Here is a 21,958-nt window from a genome sequence, read left to right as displayed (position 1 = left end):
TCACCCATACTGTTTGATTTCAACTCTGTATTGGTCCCATATAGCAAACAGTAACAGGAAAGTTCTTAAAATTCAGCCTGGTGAGAGAAAGGACAAAATGTCTGTGACTAAATGACTGTCCACTTCTGTCCCAAAAACACACTTTTCCTTTTAAAAGGATGCATTGTGCAATTTTATTTAGAAGTCAGCAATGGAAAGTCACAGAAGTTGGAAAGTCGACTAAGTTATAAAGAAATTAAAAAAAAAACAAAACAAAACAAAACCCAAAAAACCAAAGTACTGATGATGCCTTTAATTCATAAACATTAAAACAATATCCTAATTTTATATTATATACATAACATAAAAGAATAATATAAAATAAAAAGGCATGTTTACATCCACAAATTTTGCATTTTTTTTTAAGAAATAAGATTAATACAAATAAAAATGAGAAAAATATATTTTTTTATTTCTTACACTTTTGAGGTGGATGTGGGAGAAAGAACAAGACTACTGTATCTTTTCGTAATTTAAGACTGATGACAAACCTACATGTAAGTAAATTTATGCGCATTAGAAGCCAACTTCAGTGAGAGCATTTGTATGTTTAAAGCCACTAAGGTATTCGTGTATTTTTTCTCAGGAGAAAAGTTTGATAGTTAAAATAACATTTACATCAGTCACTTCTTACCCTGGTCCTTCTGAAGTTTCTGTGACATTTTCCTCCTGAGCAGTTAGTAAAACTTGTGAGACTTTATACTGAGTCTCCAAGAGTAAAAGGGTATTGAGCTCACAGCATAGCACATTTAACAACCTGCAGAAGGACACATTGAAATGATGGCACATCAGTCAGGAATCCAGTAATGCAGAGTAAGACAAAGGCAAACATGTTTATGAGATCTCAAAATGGAAAGGAAAAAAAAAAACCAAAAACCAAAAAACCAAACAACCCACCCCAAAAAAACCCTTGAAGTGTCTGAAAAATACCCAGACAGAACTGGGTCAGGAACACTCTTTTATATCCTTTATAGCCACTCAAGTGGCACAGCCTTGAGCAAACAGGGAATGGTTCCCAACAGATTTTTCATGTGCACTGAACAACCAGAGAAAATATTCACTGGTCAGCTCAGTCTGCTTTTGAGTTTGTATCACAGAATAACAGAAGTGACACAGACTTAATAAGACATTCCATGTGAAATGTGAAGAAATTATACAATAATAGGCTGGTAAGGCAACTCAGAATAAGGTTGTCTGAAGGGGGGCGGGGAGGGAGATAAAAATACATCTTTCCTTTATAAAACAGGCTTTTAAGCACTTCTGTATAATCAAATTTAACAGAGGTCAAAAGCAATAAAAGATTTAACATGTAACAAAAACAACAAATGAGCTGTGTTTTGGTTTTTTTTTTTTTATTTCAGAGAAACACAAAACAAAGGTAAATGAACTTAATAATCACAAGAGCACATGATAGCACATTACATACAATTTTCTTTTATAACTTCAGGGCAAATTAACAAAGTAGTCCAATATATTTCATGTAAATCTGATGTAGGGCAATCCAAATTATTATTTTTTTTTTTTACCTAATGTATTCACTCTAACACAGCAACAGAATAATTTCATTGAAGGCTTCCTGTTCATGGAAAACAATATGACTAAACTTTCTTGTTGCTATTTTTATTTTCTGTTTTATCACAGTCATAAAACACAACATAAATAAAGTCTGATCAGCATTATGTTTTGCATTCACATAAGACTTGATATGAACTAGAGAATACACATTGTTTGAAATTTGTAGTCTGTTAGTCAATGCTTATTTTCTCCCATGTAATTCCCAATATGCTTCTACTAACAATAGCAAAAATTCACAAGCCATTCTCTGGATAATTTAACACAAATTCACACAATTGTGGCCAAGGATTAAATAGTCAAGATGATAATATGTCTTTCCCGCCCCCCCCCCCCCCCCCGTTGCTTTTTTAATATAACTCGATCTGTTCAGTATCAGTCCTCTTCAAGTTTTATTTATTTTACGTTAACTATTTCCTGACATTGATTTGTTCTCAGTACTTTTCTAAATCACAGAAGAAATGACAGTTCAACTATAAATTTATTTATTATTTTATAGAAGAAAAATCCACAAAAAGAGCACTGAAACCATTATGAAAATGGACCATTTCTTCTGTTAAGTATGACGACTTTAAATGGCAAAGAACCTGTTCCAGCAGTTAAAAACCACTTGGGAGAAGAATGATGGCTTAGAATGCTTATAACATTTCCTCTGGTACACAAGGCAGAGCAAAAAAATAAAACAAACTATAAGGAAATACAATTAGGTAGAAGGGATAGTGGTAGGATAAATGACAAAAATATATAAGATCTAACATGAGCAGCCTCTGCTGGGGCATTCAAATGAAATTTTCATCTACCTGGAAAAATCCATTTAAAAATGCCGCCACTGAAGCAGAGATATTTGGTTAAAGGTAATATTCCATTGCTTTATCTTCCAAAGTCATAAATGTATAGACTAAAGTTTGAAACTAAAAAAAAAAACCAAAACAAAAAACCAGAAAAAACCAAACCACACAAACCACAACACATTTTATAGTCTGTATATTTGTGAGCATGCTTGAATACGGCTGTAGAGTTTTTGTTTGTTTGTTTGTTTTTAATTGCATTTGGAACATAAGAATTGGATCAGACCACCCAGCTCAATATCCTATCTATAAGGAGTGCATGCTTATGAAAAGGTATAAAACCCTGACAGATATAATACAATAAAATCAAAGCATATCTTTTTGAGATATATTTTAAAATTTTGTTTTTAAAGCAGCAGATAGAATTCCCAGCCTAAATGTTGCTGAAAATTGGAAGATATGCTTTGATGCAAGGTCTTGTACCTGGGAAGGAATAACCCCATGCAACAGCACAGGCTGGGGACTGACCAGTTAGAAAGCAGCTTTGCAGACAAGGACCCAGGGGGTCCTGGTGGACAACAGGTTGAACATGAGACAGCAACATGCCCTTGAAGGCCAGCAGCTTCCTGGGCTGTGTAAGGAAGAGCACTGCCAGAAGGTCACATGAGGGAGGTGACCCTTCCCCTCTGTGAGTACTGGTGAGGTCATACCTGGAGTGCTGGGTCCAGTTCTGGGCTCCCCAGTAAAAGCATGACATGGACGCACTGGAGCAGGTCCAGCAAACGGCCACAAAGATGATTAAGGGCTTGGGCCATCTGACATAGGGAAAGAGGCTGAGAGAGCTGGGACCGCTCAGCCTGGAGAAGAGAAGGCTCAGGGGAGATGTGTAAATACGTGACAGGAGGGTTTGAAGATGAAGCCAGACTCTTCTCAGTGATACTCAGTGAAAGGACAAGAGGCCATGGGCACGAATTGAAACACAGGAAATTCCATTTTAACATACTGTGACGGTGGTGAAACAGTGGAACAAGTTGCCCAGAGATGTTCCAGGATCGCCAGCCTTGGAGATGCTCTAAACCAGACTGGACATAGCCCTGAGTAACGCCCTCTAGTCGAACCCACTTTAAGCAGAACAGCTGGACTACACAATCTTCAATTTCCCTTTCAATCCGGATCCTATAATTCTGTGAAAACTACCAATAAGATATACCATATTCCCAGGAACAAACTGCAATACAAATAAAATAAAAGGTTATCTGAAGGCAGTCTTTTATAGAACAGTAATTTTAAAGAAATTCAGAAAAATCAAAATACATATCATAGTTGTGAAAATATGGTAGTAATAAGTAATTTTGTTTCTGAATTCTGCATTTCCTGTCCTATGTCATCCCTGTCTTTCTTGGAGGGTGCTCCCTAGATTCTCCCCCTTCAACTAGAATTTCATAACTAATACTTCACTGTAGAAATCTCTAGTCTGAAAGAAGGCATGCTAACTAGTATTTGTGTACCTATGTAAACTGACTATCTCCTTGGTTTTGGTAGGTGGAACCATAATGACTTCTTTAATTACAGCAGAACAGAAGGTCCTTCATGGAATATAAAACAGCTAGTAAATAATTCTAGCTGCTAAAAAAACCTTGGTTTTATGTCACCTCTCTAAATTTTTTCACCTGAAAATAATATAATTGAACCACCTATGAATTTCTCTGAGTTGCTAAAAACACCCATTATGAGGATAACTCATTATCTTATTTCTCAGTATTTTTTCTATGAGTTCCTTTTCAGAACACTAAATAATATGATGTTCCCTGTACTCTTGTTTTCTCACTTGTCTTTTCCCCCCCCCCCGACTTCAAATCACACCTCTCTCAAACACCACCTTTATTATGGTAAACCCAATTCTAGTTTTCTACAGTTCCCAGTACACTCCCATAGACTATTCTTCCTTACTTTCATAACATATGTTCTTTCCAAAGCCAATCTGACGCTCTGTCCTCACTTCAGGGATGCCTGCAAATGCTCAGCTGGCAGTGAAAGATGCAACATACTGTTCATATAGTAGTTGTAATAGTCTGTGGTGGGTTGACACCAGCCAGCAACTAAGCACCCACTCAGCTGCTCACTCACTTCCTACCTCCCACAAGCAGACCAATGCGTATCCAGTCTCTGAGCAATGGCTACCTGCAAGACCAACCCCCCACTCCCACAGTTTTTATTGCTGACTGCAATGTTATATGGTACGGAACATCCCTCTGGTCAATTCAGGTCAGCTGTCCCCGCTGCATTCATTCCCAACCTCTTGCACACCCCTAGCCTACTTGCTGGGGAGTGGGGAAAAAAAGAAAACCCTGTTGCTGAGCAGTGCTTGCACAGTGTCAGACAAAACACGGGTGTGTTATCAATACTGTTTTAGTCAAAAATCCAAAATACAGCACCATGTGGGCTGCTATGAAGAAAATGAACTCTGTCCCAGCCAGTACATAGTCCCAGCAAAAGAAGATAAAATTTCATGCTATAAGCAGAAGTCCATCCACTATAGGGAAAAAAGAAACCGGCACATCCAAAGTAAACTATACTGCAATCTCAGTAATATATGTGTTCAGGCAGTGAGCAATGGCTAACCAAACCTGAAATGCTTGCGTCTATGCTGTCTGTAAGGTGTTCCAGTGATGTGACCCCGAAATAGAGGACTACACTGGTCTTTAGTAAAAGATTTTCTTTTGGCTTGCAGTTACTGCCTTCTGTAGCTACAGGCATGGCTGATTCTGGCCAGTGCAAAATCTACAGTATGACATTTGTAGAGAGCTCAGCTATGGGACAAGGTAAGGTCTGTCTTTCTCTCCCAGGAATCAATATTAAAAACATAAGTGGAAAAAACCAAGGACTGGAACCTCTTTGCAGTAGCAGGACCTCCTTCTTGCTAAATGAATATGTATACCAACAGAGAAACCCAAAGCAAATTTTTCATTAAATAATTCCGGTGTCGTCATCATGGCGGACAACCTCAAAACATTTAACATCAGAGCCTACATTACCAATTTGATTTATTCTTTATGATGCTTTGAGTAACGGCCTGAGCTCCAATGAGAACGCTGATCCAAACAGCGAGTGGCAATTACTGTCAAGTGTACCAGACCAGTAGACAAAGGCAAATGGCTAGCAAAAAAAAAAAAAAAACAGAAGCCAAAAGCTACCTAGTCAGCATTAGAACACAAAGGGCACTTGGAAGCTTCAGCCACGCAAAGGTTTGCACACTGCCTTTGCAGACAGAACAAAGTAATGAGCAGAGAGAACATGGCTCTGCATGTGGTCTTGCTAAAGAATCAAGGCTTTTAATTGTCCCATTGAAGGCAATGCTCATAGTGGTTTTGAAAAATATGAGATCTTCTGGACACTGAGTATTTATCAATACCCTGAGTTACACCTCCAATGCCTGGGGTACTGGAATCTACTACCTCAGGGCAGTCATGTTTCTCCCAGTAAGAAAACTCAGGAACTGATGTATTCCTTACAACATTTTCCATATGAAAAGATTTTTAAAAGAGCACCTACAGCACTTTAGCTACCCAATGTACTTACAAATCACATGTAATGTGATTGCTAATGGTAAAAGAGTTTCCCTAGCTAAACAAAAATTCTTTTCATGAGCATCACTTGCCAGCCTAGAGGACTCAGAAGTGAAGCAGATTTTAAATTGCAGGAAACGAAGCGTTTTAATTTCCCTCAGTGAAGTAAAGAAAAAAAAAAAAACCACCAACAAATAAGTGACATAATCCTATCACAAAATCTGTTCCTATTTTATTAATTATAAATTGTTTTAAATTAATAAACCTAACAAACTTCTATTAACATATAAAATAACAAAAAAAATGAATTAACTGTACAACTACATGATGTGGAAGCACGCCAACATAATCCTGTTGCAAATCCCCATCACTACTAATGTAGACTCTGTCCTCCTCTACATTTGGATTATTAAACAGGGGTCAAAGATTTACAGGACATGTGCACTCTCCAGTGATCACTATTGCAGAAGTCTTTTCCCTCACACACATCCAGCATGCACACTTGGAAGGAAGAGGTTTGTTTCCAAAGAACTGTATATCACTTACTAAACAGAAAACACACTTAAAATAATAGAAAATGGGTCATTAATTATTAACTCAATCATTTCTCCTTATTTAATTGAAAAAGGTTTGGTAGAAAATAACTGGAGGACTACATAGTCTTTCATGCTTCCAACATAAGATAATACAAATCTGGCAGATTCAGAGGAAGAAAGAAATACTGTCTCAGTTCCTCCCCTCCCTCACCATACTCCTCCCTCCCTTCGAGAGGAGGAACTCTATGAACATGGCTTTCTTCCATTCACAAAGACATAAGTATGTTGAATGCCACAGGGTGTGGCATGAGGAGGGTTTCTTCAGTACATCCAGCCAATAGCACCATAAATATTGTTGCAAGAGTGAATGTACCAGCCAGTCATTCAAATGTTAGCGACCAAAAAAATTCATCAGTGACATTAGACAACAGTGTTCATGGGCTATGACAGTATATTTAAAATAGAGATATGTGAAAAGCAAGAGGTACAGCCTTGTTTCTGGCTCTGCTAGGAAGATGGAAAAGAAAACATGGAACTAGTAAAAAAATGCCATGTTTTCTAAAGGGGAAACTGAATTTGTTTAAAACCATTTTTAAATAAAAAGTCTTGCTTCAATTTATGATGAATGAGATTTTAAAGAATTATACACTAATGTTTTCAAAAAGCTTCTGCTACTCATAATGCTTTTTAATAAAGAGAAAGAGAAAGAAGGGATAAGTCTAAACAGCATGTTGACCTGAGGGAAAAGAATGATCAGGATTCGTATCTTCTACCTTTAGAAAACAACATAATTAATGCTCCTTCCATTGTGTTGCAATAATTAAAATCACACATTCTCTTAATTAACAATACACATAATGTAAGTACAATTAAGGGAACAAATTATTTCATATGCTGAAGCTACCTCATTATTAAAATGCAATTATATATAAGAGGGTGAGTTTACAATGCAGATGAAAACACAATGGAAAAGAATGCAGGGGTGTTCATTATCTGTATTTCCTAAACCCACAAAGTTATCTCTTGCCTATCACAATTGTTCATCTCCCAGCGCCTGTAGGATTTAATTCACTCACGTGGATTTCACTGGAGTGCACTAGATGAAATGTTGACTAATACATACTGCTTTGAGGCAAATTTCAAGACACTGACTGATTTTGCTGTCAGTATAGTATAAGCCATTTAAATTCTCTTTCCTAAATCTTTCTTACTAGTTTTGTAGGCCAACAGAAATAGATACAAAGCATTTTTATCATCTTCTGCACCCATTCAGCAAGCAGAAAATGAGTATCATAAGAAAAAAAAATTCACCATGATATTTTGTATGACAAAAAACTGTGACTTAATCTCAAAATATTTGTTATACAAATCTGAAAATAACAAGCCAATATTCTTTTTCTGTCTGTAGCAGGCTCTGTAGCTCTACAATCCTGGGGCTGATATTAATGAACATGTGACTTAGACTAATATTTAAAATTTTCTATAATTCCATTGAAACATAAATGCATTTAGACAATTCACACAGAGCATTGTGATAAACACTCCTTTTTCAGCCTTACCTTACACAGGCCTAAAATAAATCTGTTTTTCATTGCAGTTCAAATTACGATTCTATAAAATAGGTTATCTTCAGATATCTCTAATGCTAAGCAAGCACATTGTGTCTTTAAAATTAAACAGTCCCAATTTGCATATCTGAAGGAGAAGGATTTACTTTGAGTTTTACAGGCATTTTCCTGCAGAAAGCCAAACTCTTGACCAGAGTACTGTCCTTGTTGCTTGACGCCCACTACCGTGAGGCATTTCAGTGAACAAGTGTGAGGCTAACAGATTCTTCTGATTCAGAATGTAAAAATCATAGAATCATAGAATGGTTTGGGTTGGAAGGGACCTTAAAGATCATCTAGTTCTAACCTCCCTGCCATGGGCACGGACACCTTCCACTAGACCAGGTTGCTCAAAGCTCCATCCAACCTGGTCTTGAACACTTCCAGTGATGGGGCATCCCTAACCTCTCTGGGCAACCTGTTCCGGTGCCTCACCACCCTCACAGTAAAGAACTTCTTCCTTACATCTAATCTAAATCTACCCTCTTTCAGTTTAAAGCCATTACGCCTTGTCCTATCACGACATGCCCTTGTAAAAAGTCCCTCTCCAGCTCTCTTGTAGGCCCCCTTTAAGTACTGGAAGGCTGCTATAAGGTCTCCCCGAGCCTTCTCTTCTCCAGGCTGAACAACCCCAACTCTCTCAGCCTGTCTTCATAGGAGAGGTGTTCCATCCCTCTGATCATTTTTGTGGCCCTCCTCTGGACTCGCTCCAACAGGTCCATGTCCTTATGTTGGGGGCCCCAGAGCTGAATGCAGTACTCCAGGTGGGGTCTCACAAGAGCGGAGTAGAGGGGGATGTATGTACATACATAGAGGGGGATGTATGTATGTACATACAAAAGATCTTTTGACCTCACAATATTTAGGAGTTTTATTGACTTATGGCCAAAATAAGCCACTGTGGAAAAAAAAAAAAAGAAAAAAAATTTCAGTAGTGGCATATGTATATAAGACAGCCAAAGAAAGAAAGGGTTTTTTTTTTCCTCTTTGAAGTATTCAGATGCCTGTTACTGCCATATTATCAGATATCCACCAAAAAAAAAAAAAAAAAAAGGGAAAAAAAAGAAAAGAAAAAAAATTTTCCAGGAACAGTATATGTTATAGAAGCACTCTGTTAAATGAGGTGAATTTTTGCAAAGCTGCCTGTAGACCAACTCTGATCCCCTCCCACTGCCCAGTCTATGCCTATTCCCAGTAACACTGTTTCTCCTTCCATTTTTTATGGAAGCCAACACTGATGGAGTATCTTTGAATTTATTTTTGAGTATTGGTACTTTTTAGGGACATGGGGTTGGTTATCGGAGGTAAAAATTTGGTACTTTGCTACACTTTAATCCAGCTAACAAACACACTGTCACTAACATTCACAGAAAACTCAGTTTCTGAACAGCAAGAACAGCAATATGTAAATGCCTGAATAATGCTTTAGGCAGAGGCTTTGAAAATATATATTATGCATATATTTTCTTGGCAGGCTGTACAAACTCACAACTCATGGATGTATTCACTGTACTGAAATACTGGATAAGTTGCCTTGATACCACATAATTCATCTAGTCTGAAAGAAAAAGTATGTTACTGCTGTTTACTTAATTCCTTTGTTAATAAAAGTTACAGAGATTCAAAGAGCTTGGTCTTGAAAGGGAGGTGGTTAAGATCTCTAGTGTCACACCTTTATGAAAATTGTTCTCTCGCATCCAGTATCTTACAAGATCAGATCAATGGGTACACTTGTATCAGAGAAATAAAGCTGATCACTAAATTAAGAAAATTCTCTGTGTTTAGTATGTTAAAAATTTATTACTTTAATTACTGCTGTGAATTCCTTTCTCTAGGATTTGTGCTCTGATAGCAATTTAAGTTCAGAATCTTCTAAAACAGAAAGACTGTTGAGAATTTTTGCATTAGTTTTTGTGCATCTAGATTTTCAGCCTGCACAAAAGAGCGGCTGAAACAGCCTTCAGTGTTCTTTTATCAACCAATATTGGCTCATTGAGAGACTTCCCCATTCTAAATAAGTACAAATCTGCTTTGAAGTTGAAAGTTGAACTTTCTATACACAAATTAGGAACTGTCTGTATAATTTCACTTTTCTAATCTTATCTCCAACTTCTTGCCTAAAGTTTCCCTTTAACAATTATTAATAACAATAATTTTTTTAAAAATGAGTTTAAAAGGACCTTCAAGTGAATAAATCTCATCCTAGAAGCACGCAATAGCTGCAATTAAAGGAATACCCAGATCAGCGTCTGTGAAACTACTGAAGAAGAATCCTAGGCCCAGATACTTCCAAGTTAAGAATTAAAAAAAAAAAAAAAAAAAAAAAAAAAAAAGATTTGCACTAGGCTATAGCTTGCTGTGGAACTGACTATTTTACCTTGATCACACAGGACCTAGCTGGTATGAATGCACTCTAGGGAGCATTCTTTATAGACTGAGAGATATTGGCTATGCAAAACCTTATCTAGCTTCCCTATGTTTTCCCTTTGATTTCTAGTGCATGCACACCACTTTTCAGAGTGGGCAAGCTTGGAAAGGGAAGTTGACAGCAGAGCCTCTGCAGGACTGTCCTTCAAAATAATAATTCAGAATTCATACTTATTCAAAATGTAAACAATCAATGCAATATTAACATTAAAAACATAAATACGTGTGTGCATTTTGGATTAAACAGACTGTGGAAATACATATTTATTTTAAGTTTTGTGTGTAGTTACACAGCTAGTAGCCAAAATAATTTTAAGTCACTGAAGCACAGTATACACATGAAGAAAAATGTAGCTCTAAATTGCAGAAGTCGCTTAACATTCAAGTAAGCAAATTTGTAACTCTTTTGAACAATAAAAGCAGGTTACAGGACCTCAGAGTATAACCTATAAGTTAAACATATCTGAAGTTCAGCACTCAGCTCTGGGTGAGCCACATGTACAAATAACAAAGTATATGGCTGTGTAGATCTGTGAACAATTAAAAGAATGTGGGTCTGGCTGTACTACTGGTATTAAGTCTAGCAGAAAGAAATGTTTCTAGACAAAAGTTTCACCAAAATCATTTGGTCACAAAACTGTTCAGTCTTTCAATGTGGCAGTTATTATAAACATTTAAATATTTTATTTCTACATAGCAGCAAAGTGAAATGCAGATCTTTTGCTCTTTCTAATTAACTTTCTAAATTTTCAGATCTGTTAATTATCTGATATTATTTGATCTAACTGCTGCTGAATTTGGTATTCTTGATGGAATTTGGTCAAGGAGCAAACCAACTACCCAAGGCAAGGTTCACTTTACAGAACACAAATGTCTGCAGTCAGCAGCGCTCACAGAAAAGCTCATGGAACTTGGTTTCAAAAGGTATTTAAAATTAACTGTGTACCTCTCATACTCAAATAATATAGCCTAGGGTTTCTTGCAGGTCTTAATACTGTAAACAATACAGTAAGCATGACAAATTCCAGAATCATCCAGAATCCTGGTATTAACAGGGAACTTTGAATAACTAAGCAAGAATAAAAATTCTCTTTGTGCAGGCAGTTGAATTAGTCATAATAAAAGGCTTATATGTGCCAATTCTCTATTATTCACAAAAAACATTTGTACAGCAAGCCCCACATGCTCATGAAAAGCCATTAATCAATAAGAAAACACACTTTTACATTATCTGTGGTATACACAGGCCCATATTAAAATCCCTAGAATCGTATCTTCCTTTCTTTTACAGGAAAGGCAAAGAAAGGCAGGGGGGAAGTGAACAGGGCTTTTGAACAATTAAAAAAAAACAAACCTGAATCTGTTAAAGATGAAGTTAAATATGAGGTCCTACGTATCACTGAGATTCCAAAAGTCCCTGCAGAACACGAAGCCTCTATTGAAAATGATACTTGAATGTTTTAAAAATCTTTCCTTTATCTGATTACTACTTAATTATTATGATATCTACCACTTTTATGAGTAGGTTTCCACACTAAAAATACTACTTAATCTTTTCTTGAAGTCTGGCAGTTTGACTGGATTTTCACTTGGGTTTTGACTTTGTCAGTGCGCAGCAGAAAATGTCATTACCATAGTGAACTCTGAAGTTCATCTTATCTGTGTAACAACATAGCTTCTTTTACATGATTACAGATGAGCTTGTTACATTGCTTATATGTGTGCTTATGGGTAGTTCTGCTGCTTCACAGGGTATATACCTTGTAAATATATTGTAAGCTTTCAACAAAACTTTAACATGTGATCCATGTATTTGTGTACCAGTCTCTGTCTTACAGCATGGGAGTCAACTGCTTATGCAATCAGATTGAATAATTCATTTTTGCCTATACCTTACAAGAGTTCCTAATATCATTGTAGGAGAAATCTGTTCTTTTACCTTATAAAGGTAGAACACAATCTAAAAGCAAACTATTATTTTAAACTGTGAAACATCTCACTTTCCCTTATCCCTAATTAAATAAATGGGAGTTCTGTCAAGCTTTTTATGGAGTTAATATAATCCTAAATGAAGAATAATATCATATTTTTCAAATTTCATCTTAGGACTTCTGATTCCTATCCAACTAGTGATTTCCTCCAAAGGAGCATTTATAACTTCTGATTTATACAACAAAATCATATATCTCCCAACTCCAAATTCTGCCACTGTTCATCTCCTCCATGCTTATCCTTATCAGCAACTTATACTGTATCTTATGGTTATTCATACATAGTATGAAATAATTTCATTGTGATATCAAAGTACAAATATAGCTGCAGGAAGCTAATGTTGCACTCCTTAATCAATTGGTCTATATCTTGCCCAAGCAAGGTCAAAGTTTTCCACACTACAAAGTACAATCCAGCAGATCTTTTATTTCAGTTGCACAAAATACATTAATAACAAAAATGTGAATTCAAGGATTTATATATTCAACTTTGGAAAACAGAAAAAATAGAGAAACTAATTTCTATGTTAAAATATTATAAAGCACTTAATATTACAAAACATGAGCATGACAGTGTGAGCATATTTTAAGTGTTCCTTCAGGTTCTAGAAATATTTGGGATCAAATGGTACTCTCCTCAAAATAAGTTTTGGTGAAATTGGTGATAATTAAATCAATGCTTTAAAAAATAATTTTAACTACAGGGAGACTAGATAAACCAAACTCTGATATAAACATGGTAAAAACTAATTTGTTTATTTTAGTATTTTGGTATGATTTTTGTTTTATGCACTACAATGGATGTACTACATGTTCTTTTCAATCAACTAGGCAAAATAACAACATGCAATTTCTATTACTGCTTATCATATTACAATATATCCATTTACAGGTAATAAGATTAGATTCATTGCTATTCTCATTTTGTAGGCCATTTTTCATTTAATCTTCTTATGTTGAAAAAAAGGGGGAATTTCACCTTCATGCATAACAAAAACCAAACAATGTTATCTTATCAGAAGCAACACATCCAAGCATGTTATATCCTATTTAGTTAATGTGACCAGAGAATAAAAAACCAAGCATCTTACCTCAGACCAAAGATATGTGATTGTTCATAACTGAATAAGGAATGAATTTTAGCTTCTGAATTCAAAATTATAAGCCTGTCGATGATATCCTGCCAAAGGAAGACAAATGTGAAAAACTCATGTATGATTTTATATTTTATGCACATAATAGTTTCACAGGGATGTTTACTATGAAATGAAAGCTATTATTAAAACACACATTGAAATTATTTCCGTAAGAAGAGGTGCTTTCCACCATAAATTCAACGGCAAAAAGAAACCATACAGAAGGTAACGGGGAAAAAAAAAAAAAACAAACCAAAAACCCAAACCCTCAGTTAAAAAAAATAAATCACTAAACTTACAAAAAGATCCTAGCATATCAAGTATCCTACTTCTTATTTAGTATTAAACCACAACAAAAAAGTTAAACTGTTTTTTGTATGTTTGAAATGTGCACACATCTATTTTAATGAACAGAACAGCAAATCCTTCAGTGTAATACCCTTTCTAACACTGGTTAGAACTACATGCTTCAGAACATGGCCATTTATTCTCCGTGTAGCAAGGCTTGGCTTGGATGTTGAGGCTTATATCTTTCATCCTACAGCATCTCAAGTAATAGACAATGACCTGTGGCTGCTTCCCACTTCTTCCACAAATCCAACTTAATTATCTTCCCCTCTGGTTCACTGCATATCCAAACTGCTTCTGAAGAAATAATTTCATTAAAAGACTAAGAAATGCATAAAAACATTCACTGATGTTATCGTGACAGATTGCTGTGCTATGGTCAGAAGAAACAAACTACAAAGTCCTTATGAGCTTTATTTAATCTGGATTAAATCCAAACTTTTATTTTCTCCACATTTAGGAAGTACAGCTTCAGACACAGCAGAGGGAGTTATTATTCAACTGGTTAGATCAATGTGTCATTTCAACATGATATGAGAGAAAAGTTAGGATCCACACTTTGATGAAATCAACCAAAGCTCTGGTTTTCAACAGAGAGAAAAATAACCACCACAGGTAAAACTCCCAGTAGCAGAAAAAAAAGTCTAGAACTTGTCAAAGTAAACTGTCCTCTTAGAATGCATTCTTATTTAATATACAGTGAAACCATATTTTCCCTATTAGATTTTTTTTTTTAGGGCAGTAGGGGAGACAGCTGTGAAGAATGCACTTTTTCCACACAGTGTGTTCACAATAAAATTGACAATAAAACAATTCAACTTGGACCTCAAGGCTGTTCATAAAATCAGTAATGCAAGCAATTGATTTGTTTGGGGTTTAAGGCTTTTTAGATGTTTGCATGTATGAAGAGTTAAATGCCACAGGATATTTCTCTGGCAACAGCCTTCTCACATCTACACATCAAAGCTTGGAGCCTGCAAAAGAGTAGAAAGAGCAGGCACAGAGAGAGGACTACTGAGAAAGCAGACCAAGCTCTGATTTGGGATATTAGGAAGGAAGATAAAGAACAAAGTCCAACACAAGGTCTCATCAGAAAAATGTGCAGATAGATCTGCACTGCTCAACTACAGAGCATAGCTTAAATATTACACGTAGGATGTCATCTACTTTGAATACGATAATACCTACGATATACCATCTAAATATAAGATCCTCCATAATCCCTGGGGGGGGGAAGGAAAAAAAAGAAGAAAAAAAAAAGGGGCGGGGGGGGGAAGGAATTTCACTTGCTTTAACATGTCTTTCAAAGGTACAGATCTGGAGGGTACCTTCCAGGCTAGATTCCCTTGTATATGTGTACTGTAGAACCTCTCAAAAGGAAGAGTGGAGGCAGGCAGAAGGACCCTGATTCATCTGCTCCATTTTCTAAAATACTTTTATATGGCAAACAGAGAAAAAAAAAAATCTGGCATGTATAAAGAAAGGCACAAAATAAAAACCTGAGTAGTCAACAGTTAAAAGTAGTAAAAGCCCAAGTGATAATCTGTTCAGTCAATGATGCAACTTGTTAGCCAAAAATACAAAGGAGTAAAAAATGTTTAAATCCTGTGTATTTAAGAAATAAAGGGCATACAAAGATGATTAAGTTCCGTGCACTATCAAATATAGTTCAGCATAAATATTACAAGTCAGATTCTGTGGCAATGTGACATGATTCAGAAATATAGAAAAACGAAGCACACAAAGCAATTAGGTCTTCTAACCAAATCTTCTAGTGGCACCAAAATTGCTTTTACTTTGCTTTCTAACCATAGTTACATCTGGTCAAATCTTCTATCTTTAGCTTTCTGCAATCACTGCCCAAAAACATGGTTATAACAAATCTGTATGTCTGCTTAACCCCAGAAGTTTTTGAGTACTTAGGCTTAGCCATTATATGTTAAATTAACATTAGATGAACTGACTATTTCCCTTCTGTTAACTACATAATCTTGAATGTCTAGCTTAGGCTTACAAAACCCACTGTTGCAGTAGTTAAGCGAGACAAACCCCATCCAAAATATCTGTAACTGTTCAGGGAACTTTGAGCAATTGTATCAGTATTGCTGTTTCTGGAAACCTAGAGAATTCCATCAAAAAGCTGAAGTACTTCAAAAGCCAAAACAACATAGGCTTTCAAAAGTCACAAAAATCATTACTTAAGATCTACCCCAATCTGAAAGCTCTCAAATACGTATCACCTTCAACATACATCTATCTCCCCTGCTCCCAGTGCCTCAGAAAACTTGATGACTGAACAGAGCTATCCGTCGGTGGACACATCAACACTGAGTGGATTGGAAAAATGAAATTTATCATCCCATTTCCTCCTGAAATCATCAAAACAGTATTACAAAAAAGAACTACAAAAATCCCTTCCAAACATAACATACACTATTATGATATACTCTGTCTAAACAACTTAAGCTATCACCAATCCAGAGCTTGTGCTAAACAAACACTTTAACACAACAGCAATTCAAAGTGCTAGCTCATTAGAAAAAAAATCTGATTTTAACTGCCACTCAAGGTCACAGACTAAATTTGCCTGTGCTTTGTAGATGAGAAAAAAACTAATGGATTGCAGTTGGACGAACTAATACAAAATAATACTAAATACAGAAATGGTGATACTATTTTTCTTAGGACTGAAATATGTCTTAATCAGTAACTTTCCAGTTAGTGATTTTTTCCGTGTGTGAATCATTTGTGCTATTAAGAAAGCCTGAGGGGTTTTGGTTTTGTTTTTTTTTAATTTTTGTTTAAATCCACAGATAGTGCGATAGAGCAATATTACATAAAATACAAGTATAGGTATTTTCCAGCATTTTCCAGTATGCAACTGCATGCATACACAGAGGTGTTTATGTATGACACTTTTTTTCCATGGAAAATACAATTCTAACATGAGCCAGGAAAGATGATCTTTAAATTAGGCATCAGATTTTATATTATCTTTAGGATTTCAAAATGAAAACTTAGGTTAACATGAAGTGATATGTGCATATACTGCCCTCATGCTGTATATAATACAAAATACAGAAAATCTCAAAATCTTTCAGTAAGAAGAAAAAACTTATTCTATTATCACAGTAACATTTTCTCAAGAAAAATGTCTTCACAGAAGTATTTATTTTTCTTTCAAAATAAAAACTATACTTACAATAATATCTGTAGGTACTTCACGCAGTGAATACATTGGTTTATTTGGTATATCTTGTTTACTCAGGAACTCAAAAACTGCAGGGTAAGTGAGCAAGTTTATCAGAGACAGAAAAGACTAGAGAAAGAAAAAAAGGGGGCACAAAAGGGAATGTTAATCAGTTATGTATAACCAAGTAAACATTAACGATTATTTGCCATTTACTTTAAGTTTGTTCTTATCCTTCTTTGTACGCTGAACTTGACATAAATAGAGCTGCCCAAAATAAGACTGCAAACCATGGCAGATGTCTATATAATCTAAAAGGGCAGTAGTGTCTGTGAAATATGTATTATCTATCAAATTGTACAAGCAATTTTAAAAATTATAATATTTTCACTATCACATAATTCTAAAATCTAGAGACACAGCATACTCTAAAACACGTCACTCTCCCTGATCTTACTACAGTAATCAGAAACATGAACTGATGGTCAGCATTTTAAGACCTTCACTTTTGTCATGATTGTTATTTATTATTTTATATTGACTTTAATGGATCCTTGGCATTGTGACGTGCCATGCAACTCAAGAATTCTTTCAATCAGTCATAATTTGACTAGTGTGTAGTCTAATCTACTAATTTTGCCCCACGTGCCAAGAAGCAGGTATAGTTGCAATAAAAATTTACAGAGAGGTATGTATCATCCTATCTGAAATACAGCACTGTTTTCCCCATGCCAATTCAAAAGATTAAGTAATTTCTCACCTTCTGACAGCTTTGGTCAATAGGGTCAACTGGAGTAGATTTGGGTTGGGTTATCCTCAAATCATCTTTTCCACACTCCAAAAGAGCCCATAATTCAGTTACAAGTGCCTTTATAAAGCCTAAAACAAATTTTTGTTCTAATCATGAGAATGGCAAGAATACCAGAAAAACAATTTTCATTTTAAAAAACATTTTACACCACAATTCTAACTCAGATTCTCAAAATTCTCTACATTGTGGGCTAAAATTTCACAAGACAGACTTCCTGAGGGTTATTCTCCCTGCTATTCTCAATCCTTTAGCCAAACTACCTTTCTACAGTGGTCTGCTTATATTCAATCTAAAATCTACAGCAACAGTTTGCAAAGTTTATTATACTAGAGTAGGATGATATTTATATATCTTCCATGTAAATGAGCTGCTGACCTTCTTTAACAAGTTAACTGCTACAGATCAAGGCTTAGCTAGTATTGGCTTTGTGGTTTTAAAAAAATACAGCTTTACTATAACTCATTAATAAATGAAAACACACCACAACGAAAAGTTAAGAACTGAAAAAATCTTTTGAAGAGAAGCACTACTAGCTGAATTTAAAATGTTAAATATTAAAATAGAAAAAGAAGGATAGCCATCTAACTCTGAAATCTCCAAATGTAAGTTATAGGCTTAATACAAACTTTATATACATTACATAACCTCCTCTCAGGGCTGAAAATCAATGCTGATTATTTTTGGTCTACCATTTGTCTTTGACGCCAAGGGCCATAGAAGCACCTTGGCTGAGAACCTTAAACAGGACAGATGGGTTACTCCTCAAGTAGAACCGCTCCCTGCTTTCTGAAAGATCCCAGAGGCATAAATAATAAGCAACTAACAATCAGTTTCCTTGACTGACAGAATTTGCCTGCCTTTCTGACAGTCTTTCAGTTAAGTCACTTTAATTACACACCAGCCACTTCTAGATACTCCGAGAGAATACTTGCAACTTTTGTACCTCATGGACTTCTTTAGCAACTTAAGACAGTAGCTTTACTTTATTGATAAGATTCTAGTTTTAACATCATGACTACCTAGACTGCCTAGTAGTATGGCAACAGTTGAGTTATCTGAGAACGAATCTGAAGGGACTTTGTGGTATGGGTTGACAGACGAGAAGAACTGTCAATTCAGACAATCTCGATTCCAATTCACTATTGTATAAGAGCGCCAATGACATTCAGACCTTTGCAGTTTCTCACTCTTTGAGCAGTCAGTAACCATGGAAAAGTACATACAAATTACAGAAATCAACAGTTACTAATTCTGATCTGTAGATCAATAAGAGGCACTTGCAAATTGTTAGCAACTTATTTTTTAACAGATATAATGTCTTCATGCACATACAGGAAATTTCTGGAAATCCAAACTAATGAAGTAAAGATTTTGCGTAATTTAAGAAAAAAAAAAAAAACCCAAAACCAAACCCTGCATCAAGATAAGTGAATGACTTAAAAGTTAGAAAGAATAAATTTCCATCAAGAAGAAATCAATAGACATTTAAGCAGTCTTTGCTAATACTGTGTAATTATTCCGCTCAGTTGATCTTTAACATCTTTCTCACTGTCTTTTTCTAATATGCAAGACTACAGCATGTAACTATTCATATCATTCTTCAATTTACCTGAACTCTGTAGAGCTACTGCGCCTGTTGGTGTTGTTGCCATTTGTGTAACAATCACTCTATTACCAAATGCTTCATATTCATTTGTCTGTTAGTAACAAATATAAAAGCACAGTGTTAGTTATTCAGAGGGCATGAAACTCTCAAATGATCTCTTATCAATATTGATCTTTCCTACACTTGTTTACAGAATTTAATCCACTGTATGGTTAGACTTGAACAGTTCATAGATATTATCCTCTACAGACTTACCAGGGTCAGATTCCAAACCAAACATCTTTATCAAGTATCTTATCAAAATTTAAATGCAAAATACTATGGTTGAGACATACAACATCAGCAAAGAATAAAAACGTTAGTATTATCATGTTTTTTGCACACATTCAGTAGGATGTCTGTAACATGTTTTTTCTCCTAAAATGCTATTATCCGACTTTTGGTTACATTTCAAGTATTGTCTAGCATATCTAGTTTTCAACACCACCTACCAACGTGGTCTAGAAAAATTTGCACTTAGAAGAAAAAATGAAAAAATATTTTTCCTAGCATTTCAAACTTTAAAGTAAAAAGTCAGAAAAACTAAATATATGCCTGACAGTCTGAAGATGAGTAACATCCAACAAACTTAAATCAGTGTGGCACCAATATCAAAGATGATAAGCTACATTTTAAATTCATTTTTGCAAAAAATTAAGTGACAAAAGGGTTTCTGGATTTATTTTCTTATTATTTTCTTTCTTCTTTATTTTATTATAATCATTAAAGAAAAACTGTACAGACTCTGTAATGCTTACCTGGAGTTTTTTTGATAAACTGCTGAACATAAAGTTCACACAGTCATTCATGGCACCTGTACTATGAAGCAGAAATAGTCCTTTGGGTGTGGCAGAAAAATTTAGCAAGGCATCTAACAAAGTCTCTTCCCATAACAAACTGCAAGAGTAGCAAAATAATAATTAAAAAAGATATGTAAAAAAGCATGGGAAAAAAGAAAAACTACAGCTTCTAACTATGAAAAACAACATTTCATTCACTGGACTCTATGTTTACTCTATGTTAGTTTAAAAAAAGCATTTGTGAAAGTTGTAATATGTATTAGACTGTATTTTGTACAAACATTCAAACTCATCCTGGCAAAACTAAGGTTAGGTAGGAACACAGAAGAGAAAGATGATGTAATGGGGAACCCAGAAGACCTATGCCATCCTTAAATGTACTTATGACTTACTATCTGACTCCAGACAAGTCTTAAGGTATTAATGTGGCAGTTACAAATTGGCAAAGCAGGCACAGAATTTCTCACCAATGTAAAAACACTATGAGGAACTAATAAAAATTCACATTTGAGGAGATAAATGCTCCTGCTAGAAATTAGTACAGAATTATGAAAATAAGGTGCTATATATACACAATAGCTTCACGTACTAACAGCAGTAAATGGAAAATATTTTCTACAGACATGGCAGGAAGAACAGCAATCGCAAGAGTAAGTATGATGATACCCTCTGCCCTACAAAATATTCTACGCCCTAAAAAGAAAAGCGAAGCAATTACATCACCTTTGACTAGGTACCATACCTGCAGGTATCACTAGACTCTTCTGATTCTGCTTCTCTAAAACCATTTGCTTACTGGATTCTCATCTCTAGTTCTCACTTCTCATTTTTGACTCCTATCACCAGCAAGCAGCATGCATCTTTTCTCGTAGCAGTCAACCATTACCCCAAACTTTAATCACTTCTGCAGAATCCCTGCCATGTCATGTTCAGAAGCAAAAATTTCACCCAGAAATATATCAGCATGTCTTGTTCCATAGTTAAATGAAAAATCTAGATGCCAGGAAACTGTAGCTTATGTCAATGGTAGTGATTAGTAACAGCCTCCTCAGTCAGAGCTCTGCATCCCTAGACTTCTTTTTACCACTAGATTTGAATTGCTATAACCAGTTCACATGCCACCACCACAGACTAGAGTAATAACTGTTGAGCTACCTTTACCATAGATTTCATGTATAATTTGCAAAGTATAAACAAGAATCTACTTAATTAACTAGGTTCTGCACTAACACCAACATCACCCTGAATTTTCAGGCTCACAAATATTTGTGTATTTCTCATCTTAATGTATACAAACTTCTATAAAGGGACATTAAGTCTTAGTATAAAAGGAAGGATGCTTTTCACTTAATAGGTATCAGGCTTTCAGCCAGAATGCTGCCAATCTTGCTACATAATATTTTGAAGGTGTAGATACCATCCAGCAGAACAGCATTTTAAATTAACACCACTTCAAAGCCATAAGATAAATTCTGACAGCTATTTTGTTTTATGCTTTCTAA

General features: G+C 35.4%; 1 protein-coding gene across 1 annotated transcript in view; it reads right to left on the bottom strand.

The window, feature by feature from the left end:
* TBC1D32 (TBC1 domain family member 32) overlaps positions 1–21,958 on the bottom strand; it is a 90,971-nt gene that overhangs the window by 42,469 nt on the left and 26,544 nt on the right. The window contains exons 18-23 of the mRNA XM_050893532.1: positions 20,415–20,553; positions 19,621–19,708; positions 17,961–18,079; positions 17,213–17,329; positions 13,618–13,706; positions 674–796 (exon numbers count right to left, since the gene is read on the bottom strand). Of these exons, the coding sequence (XP_050749489.1) occupies positions 674–796; positions 13,618–13,706; positions 17,213–17,329; positions 17,961–18,079; positions 19,621–19,708; positions 20,415–20,553 (675 nt within the window). The remainder of the gene's footprint in view (positions 1–673; positions 797–13,617; positions 13,707–17,212; positions 17,330–17,960; positions 18,080–19,620; positions 19,709–20,414; positions 20,554–21,958) is intronic.

The sequence above is a fragment of the Gymnogyps californianus genome, chromosome 3 (assembly GCF_018139145.2).
Source record: "Gymnogyps californianus isolate 813 chromosome 3, ASM1813914v2, whole genome shotgun sequence".
Taxonomy (NCBI): domain Eukaryota; kingdom Metazoa; phylum Chordata; class Aves; order Accipitriformes; family Cathartidae; genus Gymnogyps; species Gymnogyps californianus.
This window is presented reverse-complemented; position numbering and strand designations above follow the sequence as displayed.